The sequence below is a fragment of the Gymnodraco acuticeps genome, unplaced genomic scaffold (assembly GCF_902827175.1).
Source record: "Gymnodraco acuticeps unplaced genomic scaffold, fGymAcu1.1, whole genome shotgun sequence".
NCBI lineage: Eukaryota > Metazoa > Chordata > Actinopteri > Perciformes > Bathydraconidae > Gymnodraco > Gymnodraco acuticeps.
The window spans coordinates 208,732-221,495 of record NW_022991386.1 but is presented as its reverse complement, the minus strand read 5'-3'; the positions used below and the strand labels follow the sequence as shown (position 1 = coordinate 221,495).

Genomic DNA, 12,764 nt, shown 5'->3' with positions numbered 1-12,764 from the left:
TCGCAATTCCTTTCGTCTAGCGTCATCATCAGGTCAAACTCAAACTTGTTTACGACCAAATACCTGCAAAACTGTCCCATCTGCTTCACTGTTTGTGGATAGTAAACTAATGTTAGCATGCTAAGATTTGAAACTAAGGTAGTGAACAACGTATACATTGTACCTGCACAACATCAGCATGTTAGCATTGAATTAGTTGACTTATTGATCGGTCGATTGACAGATAAACTATTAAAAAAATTGATAAAGTCACTTTTAATAAAAGACATTTCAGAAAATGCTTTATTTTACTCAAGTTAATGTCGTTGAGTTTGGACTAACAAAACAAAACAAAACATTTTCCCCTTTTTCTGATATTTATACCCAAATATTATGGTTCGTTGTTAACATAATTACAGTTTATTGATAATGAAAATTGTCGTTAGTTGCAACCTAACTAACAGAAATTCACGTTTCCCTCAGGATTAATCATCTTAGCTTTGGTGATCATTTGATTTTCATTCAGCACCATCATTGAACCAGCCCAAATCATCAAGAAATATAACTAATTAACTAATTAACCAATTACAGGTGCCCACATCACCCAGTGCCCAAAACTGCCTTCAAAGTAAAAGCATAAAACAACTCATTCAATTAACTTTAATTACACAAAAATTAAAGGTACATTTACAATAAACAAAAACAGCAATATATAGCTCCAACATTCATTATGTCAAAACGTTAATTTGTCTAATACAATGAGACCAATAACCTGGAGAACTAATGACATGTCCATTTGCCATATCTCTATTTATCTATTGATAATAATCAAATGTTAGCATGCCAACGCGCTAAGATTAGACGGTGATAGCATTGTCACTGTTAGCTTGTTAGCACCGTACCTCAAAACATCCCAGTGCCTTAGTGCAGCGTCACAGAGCTGCTAGCACGGCTGTCATGTTGTAATTGAAAACAGTGCGAGTTAGTAAGAAAAGGTCATCCTGAGTGCCACTTTGAAATATAGAAGAGCAACGTGTTGTTCTCAAACCACTCTGTTTGAACACCGAGTAACTTTACATTAAGAATGCATGCATTGCAAATTACGATTACTTATTAATCCACTGAATGTAACGTCTGACTCGATCCCTTTTGTCACATTCTGACCTCCCCGTGCAGCCGTAATGGCGGCAGTGTAGCACTGTGTTTAAGTGCACACAGTGAGAAGAGTGTGTGTGGAGCATCAACACCAGCCGCAGCGGAGTGTGTCGGGGTGTGTCTGCGGCGGGACGAGCGGACCTGACAGGCCGAGGCTCATTAAAGCGCAGTCACACGAGGAGGTCAAGACAACAGCTCGGCGACACTCCGCCTGCATGCAGACACATACGCCCCGACAGAGTTTTATTTTTAGCCTTTTAATCATTCTGAGAAATGTTTAGATAAAGCATGAAGAGACTTAAAGATGGCTTATAAATCTGTTGTTCAGGATGGATGGATGCACGTGGGAGTTTGTTGTGTGAGATTGGATGGAGAAAGATGCTTGTGATTCTCGTGACACACATGCAGGCTGTACTGCTGCAGGTGGACCGTGAGGCTGCAGAAGGCTTCACAGAGGGGGGGGGGGCTGGGGGGGGTGGTTGGGGGCGTTGTTTGGCAAGGGTGAAGTGATACACATAATTTCAGGTGGAAATACACTGGCTCTACTTGTTGTAGTCTTACTACTTATCTGTTTTAGTTTAATTAATACAGAAGATTAAGATCACTCATACTATTTTCATTATTAACCAATGGGTCCTCCAAACTCAGGCAGTACACCTATTTCAAGTACTGGATTACAGATGAGTATTAACGAACATTTACCTGTTAATGATCCTTTAAATTGGATGTGGACTCCTTGGATAGTGACAGTATATAAACAACTGGAAAGCACAGTATGCATTAAACACTAATATTGTTTCATACAGACATTTCCACCCAGTGAAAGCATTATTTGAACCAGAGGCCATTTCATTTAATTGAATTTAAAACCTTTATTTAAGCAGGTGAATCCCATTGAGATCATTGATCTGCTGCAAGTAGGTTCCACATGAAGACATATAAAACAGAAAACAACAGAAAAACAAAAAGGACATCATACAGCATATTTACAGCGACTACAGTTTACATAGCTAGTGACATTTACAGGTTCCAACAGTTTCCGATTGGATAGCGTCTATCCGTGCTTTAAAAACATTTAGTGGAACCAAATTGCTCAGTTTCCATTCCTTTTGCAGACTGTTCCAAGTTAGTGGAGCTGCGCATCTAAAAGCTTTTTTCCCTAAGTCAGTCCTAGCACTTGGCACATTTAATAAAACCACATCATGAGATCTCAGGCAATAGCTACTTTCAATTCGTCGAGAGAGCAGAGAGCAGATGTAAGAAGGTAGTTTATCCAACATGGCTTTGCCATGATGATGAACTGGGAGAATATCTATGGTTTTACCTGAGACATCAGAACATTCTTTATAGAGCAGGGATGAAGTATTTTTGCTGGCAGACCCAGATGTTAGCATCTTCCTGGTTCGCTTGACAAAAAGTCAATGTGATTTCTCCATTGGATTTCAAGATATGGCAGGAAATTATCTCTGTGGCAAACAAACATTTATGATACTTACACGTTTTGTTCAGCAGCTAAAGCTAAAGGCGGCTAATGTTGGGCTATAAAGGAAGTACAGCACGGTCACATGACTCCACGTCACCACCGCTAAGCTAAAGGCGGCTAATGTTGGGCTATAAAGGAAGTACAGCACGGTCACATGACTCCACGTCACCACCGCTAAGCTAAAGGCGGCTAATGTTGGGCTATAAAGGAAGTACAGCACGGTCACATGACTCCACGTCACCACCGCTAAGCTAAAGGCGGCTAATGTTGGGCTATAAAGGAACTACAGCACGGTCACATGACTCCACGTCACCACCGCTAAGCTAAAGGCGGCTAATGTTGGGCTATAAAGGAAGTACAGCACGGTCACATGTCTTCACGTCACCACCGCTAAGCTAAAGGCGGCTAGTGTTGGGCTATAAAGGAAGTACAGCACGGTCACATGACTCCACGTCACCACCGCTAAGCTAAAGGCGGCTAATGTTGAGCTATAAAGGAACTACATGTAGATATGATGATGTTTGTCGTCTCATTTAGACACTTGTTAGCAACCGCTGTTTTTAAATCCACCAGTGGGGTATTTACTGACGTATTTGTTGTCATAGAACAAAGCATTAGGATCTCTTTAGCTTGTGTTAACCTCAGACCTTATTTCAGGCTAACAACCAAAAACACATGCAGAAAAAACACCGGGAAGGGAACAGGAAGTGGTAAAAACCAGACTAATTTCTGGGTTTTAGCACTCATTCCTGCACCACACTATTTTAAAATCTATTGTACATTGTAATCCCCATTTTCTTTGAACATACCTGCAATCTGATTACTTATTTTCTTTTTTCTGTAACTGTAAGGAAATCCCATTTTTGTATCCTAATTACGTAATCCCATTTCATATTTTCCGCTACTCCCAAATCCCGTTGTTTGTGTTTCATTCAACGTGAAAACAACAGTGACTTTCCCTTGGTTTTTACCCGAGACTGAAATAGAAGTTGTGTTTATTTGGATTCTCGGTGAAACTCTGACTCATGGCCCGAGCTGAAGGTCAAAGTCGTGAGTCCTGTGCCGACCTCAGGCTGTGTGGCGCCTCTCCATCTGCACCCGACCTCCTCCCTCTTTTTCTCTCAGAGTGTGGGACAAAAACACATACAATCCATCTGTATTTAGTTACAGTCTATTTCTGTGTTTCATCCTCTAATCTCCCTCCACTCCCTGCCTTCCTCTTCCTCATTTATCCCTCTCTGTTTATAAAAAGCCATTAGGGACCCCTTCTTTTTGGCTGAGCAGTAAAGAGGATCCCTGTCAGATGTGCCAGTCTGCTGCAAATGATGAGTTATATCCTGTCTGTCTGTCCCTCTTTGAAGCAGCTTTATTAGGCCCAGAGGTGGAAGTAGTGAAGTACAAATACTTCGTTACTGTATTTAAGTTTTTCTTGTATCAGCATATTTTCTAATGCACTGACTTTGACTCCTTTTCCCATGACCCAAAATACATAGATGAGGAGCAATTGGTCTTGCCAACATTCATTTGACGGTGATTCAAAAATGTTATAATTGATATTGATCGACTCCACTTCGAGCGATAGAACTATTAACAAAGCACTTATATACTAATAAAGGACTGGCTTATCTAAAGCCAGTTGAGTAGCACTTGAAATGTTTGGCTCTATGAAACCTGATGTACTTATATGATTCTGTTTTCTTCAAGGTTGTGTCTTCCTGGTCGAATGTACTTATTGTAAGTCGCTTTGGATAAAAGCGTCAGCTAAATGTAATGTAATGTAATATTGTTAGTAATTTCATTGGATGTTGTATTTAAGTATCTTGTTCTGTGCTTTGATCTGTCTATACACTAGTTGGTGTCTAAACAACGACCAACATTAGCCGCCTTTAGCGTAGCGGTGACGTGAAGTCATGTGACCGTGCTAGTTCCTTATAGCGTAACGTTAGCTTTTAACTTCTGGAGATTGGATTTACGCTTAAAAAATATTCAAGCGTTGAAAATATGTATGTAATATTCTGAAATGTGTGTGCATGGCAGTTTACGAAAACACAGCGTCAGTGTGCAGCGAGCGCCGAGGCATGAGGGAATTTATTCATCTTGGTTGGAGAGTCATGTTCTGTGCCGCTGCGTGTTTGCACACAACACAGAATTAAACGGTTCCCATGTGATGTGTTGTTGCTGACTTTTAAAGCTGCCAGAGTAAACATCCATTATGTGGAATTATTTATGACTTCTAGCCAATTGTGAACCCTGCAGCTCCACAGACTTCAGACATTGACAACTGATAAAGGTTAAATAACAGAACAACCTTCAAGGGGTTCTACCTTCCTTCTTGTTATGTCATTAATTTGTTTTTGTTTTTACAATGTATTCATTGACTTTTCCAAACATAGATCAGTTAACAGGAGAAATGCTGAGTACAGGTATAGTCTATGCAGAATACAATTTAAATAACTCTAAATAAGCTTTAAGTTTGTTTCATTTTTCAGCAGTAAGGCCATTCAAAGTGCATTATAACAAATATTAAAAGCATTAACCCTTGTGTTGTGTTGGAAAGCTGTTACCGTTCATGGTGTTCGCGGGTCAGTTTTGACCCATGATTTATTTCAGTCCAAAACACAAAAAAAGAATGACTATCATCCAATATTGTTTTAACTACATCATAACTAACTTATTATGCATTCATAACCGTACAATCCTGTTGTTACTTTATGTTATGGTCCCAAAACACATTACACCACATATTTAAGTAAAACATGTGATTCAATTCACTCGTTATATTTCCTATAGTGAAGACAGATTATTATGTTATCTGACTATAGACTAATATTAGAATTCAATCTCCCCAAAAAAACACCTTTAAAAACGACATTGCAATTACACCCATTAGAAAACCAAGAGAATTATTAAACAATACTAGAAACCTGATGAACTTCAATAAGACAGGTTGAAAATACAAGTATAGTAAAAGGCAACAGAAACATTCCCAGCCCTGATTTCAAAGTATGAATTGCAAGCAATGCAATTACACGGCAAGTAATTGCATTATTTGGCATGTTTAAATGTACTTGCATGATTCTTTTTTCCCCCGTATCTTCATGGTAAGCAATATACTTTACAGCTAACAGGGGTTTCTCAATGGAGATAACATGTGTTAACATATCAAATATATATCATTGCAATTACATAATATGTTGTTACAAAGCTGATGCAAGAACAGGTGCTTTTAGTTTGCTTATTTACCGTCCATGTTTCGTTTGAACTCTTGGGACAGGATAGTAGGATAGTTGCAGAACATCAGAAATGTATTTTGTCTCTAAACACCATCAGTAGTATTTTAGACTCAGGGACAGTTTCATCCCACAAGCCATAAGACTGTTAAACACCTGAACATTTGAAAGAACATCCATAACATCCATCTGTTTGCAACTCATATCAATATTCCAATTACTATTACTATTATAGACTTCTGCACTTTCTATTATATTATATTTTATTTTATTTACTTACACTATTTTATCTGTTTTATTGTGTTGCACTGTTGGAGGAGCCTGTGACCTAAGATGTCCATTGTCATAACTACACTGTAGCTATGCACAAATGACAATAAAAGCCTTGAATCTTAAAGTCTCTGACGGACAGGAAGCGAGTGCAAAGGGGATCTCAAACCCAGTGTGTCACCTGTTCTGTAATCAACACCTTCCTGTCTCACACCTTGTGCTCCTTCTTGTTTGATTTCCCCACGCAGCTCCTTCGCCATGTCTAAGACGGCGGGGAAGAAGCTGCACTGGCGCTCCAAGGTGCTGGACAGCTTCGTGCCCCTGCTGGGGTCCTCGGGGGAGCTGGGGGTCTCCATCGGGGGAGGGGCAGACTACGGAGAGTTCCCGTTCGTCACCTTGGCGCCCGGTGGAGGACTCACGGTGGGAGACGTCATCCTGGAGATCGGGGGCACGCCGGTGTTGGGGATGACTTTAGGAGACGTCCGTGGGGTCCTAAACTCCTGCCCTCATCCAATCAGGATCAAGACCACCGCTCCAGGTATTAGGAATCACTTGCATCCTTTACTCAGTGCAGGAAAGCAACTAATGGTGCATTTCCACTGCAGCGGGTAGCCCCGTTTAAGCGTCCTTAACCGTCCTCAAACGGCCAGGCCAGTTTTTGGTGGCCTTTCCATATAGCCTAGTACCGGCTAGCGGGTACTTTTTCCCTCTTTTTCCGGCCCCATAAAATCGTGGTTCTATCAGACCAGGGCCAGGGCTGAACTAGTGACGTCAACGCTCTCGACTGCTGATTGGTCAGAGAGAATCGTCACAAGATCGCGCGCGAGTTCATCCCTAGCATATATATTTTGAAGCAAGCTTGCAGCATTTTTATAAACAGCATTTTGTAAACGGATGAGCTACAAAAATGGCTACTTCTAATAAGAAAAGCACACCGTGGTCGACCGAGGAGGTGACGACGTTCCTACATCTCATTGGGGATGATCAAATCCAGCGGGAGCTCGACGGAACAACTCGAAATGTGAACAAAAACAAAGCCGATCGCCCCGCCTACACTGCGTTGCTACCCCAGGTCCTAAACTGTAACGGCCCCTACACGCGGCGTGCGTTACCGCTTGGCGGTGGGCGTGTCTGAAGCTTGGGGATTTTTTACGAACAACGCGACCAACAACCAATCACATGAATGTCCCGCCCCGGACATACAAAGCAAAGCATTCATGCTACATCCATGCTGGCTAAATATACTGTCTATGCTTGCTAGCTGTCCATTCAAACGAAGTACACTGGATATAAACTCCCCAAACAGGCGAAAACCTACCAGTTTCACCCACTGTCTCTGCCACCTCCCCCCATGCCTGGCTCCTCCGGTTTGTATCCCTGTATGTAAAGAGGGACTGGTCATATAGTACCGGGTGATTCCCTAACGCCACGATAATTTCCTCCTCCATTTTTTGACATATGGGAAATAACTGCGGTCTGGCTCTCCCAACATACACGCGGTTTGATTGGCTAGCGCTTGTGCTGTCAGATTTGCATACGCGGGATTTGATTGGCTGACGCCTCCGTCGAGGCGGCAAAAGTCGAACATTGCTCTAATTTTGCAGCGAGCACCGCGAGAGAAGCTACGCTTTGCTCCCACAATGCAGTTCGGCGAATCGTGACGTCACCCCATTCAAAGTGAATGGGCAGAAGCGTTGAAGCGGCAACGCACGCCGCCGTGTGTAGGGGCCGTAATGAATATGCGCCACGGCCTCGGACGGCCAGCGAGGCAGCCCGAGGCCAGAGCGAGGACGCTTAGGGACGCTTAAACGGGGCTACCCCGTTGCAGTGGAAATGCGCCATTAGTATGTTTAGTTAAAGAGTCCTCTCTTGCTGATGTTCAGGTGTATATCAGTATGTAGTGTCTCTACTTTAAAGAGTCCTCTCCTGCTGATGTTCAGGTGTATATCAGTAAGTAGTGTCTCTACTTTAAAGAGTCCTCTCCTGCTGATGTTCAGGTGTATATCAGTATGTAGTGTCTCTACTTTAAAGAGTCCTCTCCTGCTGATGTTCAGGTGTATATCAGTCTGTAGTGTCTCTACTTTAAAGAGTCCTCTCCTGCTGATGTTCAGGTGTATATCAGTCTGTAGTGTCTCTACTTTAAAGAGTCCTCTCCTGCTGATGTTCAGGTGTATATCAGTCTGTAGTGTCTCTACTTTAAAGAGTCCTCTCCTGCTGATGTTCAGGTGTATATCAGTCTGTAGTGTCTCTACTTTAAAGAGTCCTCTCCTGCTGATGTTCAGGTGTATATCAGTATGTAGTGTCTCTACTTTAAAGAGTCCTCTCCTGCTGATGTTCAGGTGTATATCAGTATGTAGTGTCTCTACTTTAAAGAGTCCTCTCCTGCTGATGTTCAGGTGTATATCAGTATGTAGTGTCTCTACTTTAAAGAGTCCTCTCCTGCTGATGTTCAGGTGTATATCAATCAATATATACAAAATAACAAAATAACAGTCACTTCAGATGTTATTGAATGTACATAGTGCAAGATTGTCCATAGCAGCGTAAACATGATAGATAATAGATGGTGAACAACAGGTAAAACATTAAAAAGTTAAACCAAAACATCCGTCAAGAAACCAATTCATGCATCCGGTGCTGAAATGCTAACTCATTTCCTGGTTTTAGGACTCATTCCTGCAGCACTATTACAGACCAACACAACTCAAAGGAGGCAGCGCTGCAGTGACACTATGAAGTGGTGAGGAAGTAATATTCCCTGCAGCCTGTGTGTATTCTGATGCTGATTTGCACTCGTCAATTAGTGTGCATGAGTCAAGGCGACGGGTCGATATGTTTGTAGGAGGTCAGGATTTCTGATGACACATGACAAGAGTGTGGCGATACAGATGTCTGTCACCCGCCAGAGGCCTTGATGTTTAGTACGAGGGGGGTGGGGGGGCTAACGGATGTGTTTGTTGGCTCCGAACAGAGCAATATGTCAGCCGGGTGTCACCTGATCGCCACTCCCAATGGCCTTGCTTGCCAGATTGATAGCTGATTTCGCCGCGGAGGTGTAAATGTAGACCTTTGCTCCCAGTCCCTCCACTGCTGCTGAATCTATTATCATATATATATATACCCCCCCAGGCTGCAGGTAGTGTGGACAGTGATGGATGATCTGATGCACTGCGTTGCTGTATCACACCTCCTCCTACTCCTGCTGCTCCATCCTCTCAAGCACAGGACACCAGGCTACTCTCCCCACAGGCAGCCAGCAGTTTAAAGGTTTTAGCGTAAATACACTTTCCTTCAGTGTGTTGCTATAGAGCGCGCAGGGATTACCTCTTTTTTCTTGGCCACCCGGAATTAGCACTACCCTCGTTCCCTTGACAAAAAGCCAATAAGATTATTGCAGAAAATAATCTCTCTGGTAAACAAACGTTTATGATACTTGCACATGTCTTCAGCAGGATGATCTCCACATGTTAACACCACTTTATGATTTTTGAAGCGTAAATGCAATCTCCAGAAAGAAATAGCTAACATTAGGCTATAAAGGAACTACAGCACGGTCACATGACTTCACGTCACCACCGCTAAGCTAAAGGCGGCTAATGTTGGGCTATAAAGGAACTACAGCACGGTCACATGACTTCACGTCACCACCGCTAAGCTAAAGGTGGCTAATGTTGGGCTATAAAGGAACTACAGCACGGTCACATGACTTCACGTCACCACCGCTAAGCTAAAGGAGGCTAATGTTGGGCTATAAAGGAACTACAGCACGGTCACATTACTTCACGTCACCACCGCTAAGCTAAAGGTGGCTAATGTTGGGCTATAAAGGAACTACAGCACGGTCACATGACTTCAACGTCAACACCGCTAAGCTAAGGTGGCTAATGTTGGGCTATAAAGGAACTACAGCACGGTCACATGACTTCACGTCACCACCGCTAAGCTAAAGGTGGCTAATGTTGGGCTATAAAGGAACTACAGCACGGTCACATGACTTCACGTCAACACCGCTAAGCTAAAGGCGGCTAATGTTGGGCTATAAAGGAACTACAGCACGGTCACATGTCTTCACGTCACCACCGCTAAGCTAAAGGCGGCTAATGTTGGGCTATAAAGGAACTACAGCACGTTCACATGACTTCACATTACCACCGCTAAGCTAAAGGTGGCTAATGTTGGGCTATAAAGGAACTACAGCACGGTCACATGACTTCTTGTCACCACCGCTAAGCTAAAGGCGGCTAATGTTGGGCTATAAAGGAACTACAGCACGGTCACATTACTTCACGTCACCACCGCTAAGCTAAAGGTGGCTAATGTTGGGCTATAAAGGAACTACAGCACGGTCACATGACTTCACGTCTCCACCGCTAAGCTAAAGGCGGCTAATGTTGGGCTATAAAGGAACTACAGCACGGTCACATGACTTCACGTCACCACCGCTAAGCTAAAGGCGGCTAATCTTGGGCTATAAAGGAACTACAGCACGGTCACATGACTTCACGTCACCACCGCTAAGCTAAAGGTGGCTAATGTTGGGCTATAAAGGAACTACAGCACGGTCACATGACTTCACGTCAACACCGCTAAGCTAAAGGCGGCTAATGTTGGGCTATAAAGGAACTACAGCACGGTCACATGTCTTCACGTCACCACCGCTAAGCTAAAGGTGGCTAATGTTGGGCTATAAAGGAACTACAGCACGTTCACATGACTTCACATTACCACCGCTAAGCTAAAGGTGGCTAATGTTGGGCTATAAAGGAACTACAGCACGGTCACATGACTTCTTGTCACCACCGCTAAGCTAAAGGCGGCTAATGTTGGGCTATAAAGGAACTACAGCACGGTCACATGACTTCACGTCTCCACCGCTAAGCTAAAGGCGGCTAATGTTGGGCTATAAAGGAACTACAGCACGGTCACATGACTTCACGTCACCACCGCTAAGCTAAAGGCGGCTAATCTTGGGCTATAAAGGAACTACAGCACGGTCACATGACTTCACGTCACCACCGCTAAACTAAAGGTGGCTAATGTTGGGCTATAAAAGAACTACAGCACGGTCACATGACTTCACGTCACCACCGCAAAGCTAAAGGCGGCTAATGTTGGGCTATAAAGGAACTACTGCACGGTCACATGACTTCACGTCACCACCGCTAAGCTAAAGGCAGCTAATCTTGGGCGTGATGACATTTAGTCGTCTAAGTTAGACACTTGTTAGCAACCGCCGTTTTTAAATTCACCAGTTGGGTATTTACTGACGTAATCTATGTCGTAGAACAAAACATAAACATTTCTTCAGCTTGTGTTAACCACACACATTGAGATTTTACGACTCATTCCCGCACCACTCTATTGACCTTGACATCTGACTGCCTTGCTTTAATGGTAGACTATATATATTTATTTGAACAGCTCGTCACATTGAGATTAATACCTATTTTACAAGGGGGACCTTGTTAACACAGGGTCAAATACCAAAACACATCCAGCACATGACAGGACAATAACATAATTGAAGCAATTGCAGCTAGCAGTGACCATTTCAATTATTCTTAGTTCAATATCATTTGAAAATCCACAATTCGTTCGAGGGTTATGTGTTGATTCAGTCTTGTTTATTTTGATGATCGATGCCTTTCTTGTGGTCCGAAAGCTCAGAATAATCAACCTCTTTTGAGAAATAATTAAGTCAAATGTTTTGCTATTCATTATTTATGTTCTGTGTGAACATATTGATTTATATTAATGGCATATTTAAACAACAAGGCAATACAAAGTGGTTTACAAAAGACATTAAAAGAAAACCATTATAAAATTACATTTGAATGCAATTAAAAACAGACATTAAAGAGCCAAGAGAATAGAATAAAAACCAGCTACAACAGAATAAGACCGTAATAAAATACAAGAATAAAATATAAAAAAATATTTAAAAAATATTTAAATATAAGAAGTTAGAATGCAAAATTAACAGATTAAATAAATTTGAATAAAGATATTTATACAAAAATTAGTAAAATGGCCAATAATAGATCCATCAAAAATTCCGTAGAATAAAAATATCTGTACAGATGCACGTTGTACTTAAATATATAACATGTATTACAAAATATCCAATGGTGTGTTATTATAAATAAGATATTCATGCTGAATTGCACATAACTGAATCACAGTTTTTTGGACCACGATATTTCTTGGGATCTTTTCCTTGTGACATTTTTCCAATTTCGACCCATGCCTAATCCCAGCGTAGTCCTCTCATCCCAGAGAGATGAAGCTGAGATATGAATTTAGCTCTTCATCAGACTGGAACCCAGCAGCTGTTTCATAACGTGATGAACAAAAGCTCATCATCGCAACTAAAAGGCCGCCGAGATTCATTTCCCTTTACAGGCAGATGCCACATGTGGCCGCGCAGATGACTGCCTGCAGTAATAAAGTTAAATCCACTGTGACGTGCTTAATAGGGAATACAGTCCGCTGTGGGCAGACTGTGTGTGTGTGTGTGTGTGTGTGTGTGTGTGTGTGTGTGTGTGTGTGTGTGTGTGTGTGTGTGTGTGTGTGTGTGTGTGTGTGTGTGTGTGTGTGTGCAGAGTGGTCGTCTGTCAGAGTGACAAGCTGGAGCCGCTTTCAGTCAA

The 12,764-nt window shown here is 42.3% G+C and overlaps 1 protein-coding gene across 1 annotated transcript in view; it reads left to right on the top strand.

Annotated features, from left to right (window-relative positions):
- LOC117563143 (membrane-associated guanylate kinase, WW and PDZ domain-containing protein 1) overlaps window positions 1–12,764 on the top strand; it is an 88,191-nt gene that overhangs the window by 14,754 nt on the left and 60,673 nt on the right. The window contains 1 exon segment of the mRNA XM_034241317.1: window positions 6,366–6,655. Within this exon segment, the coding sequence (XP_034097208.1) occupies window positions 6,366–6,655 (290 nt within the window).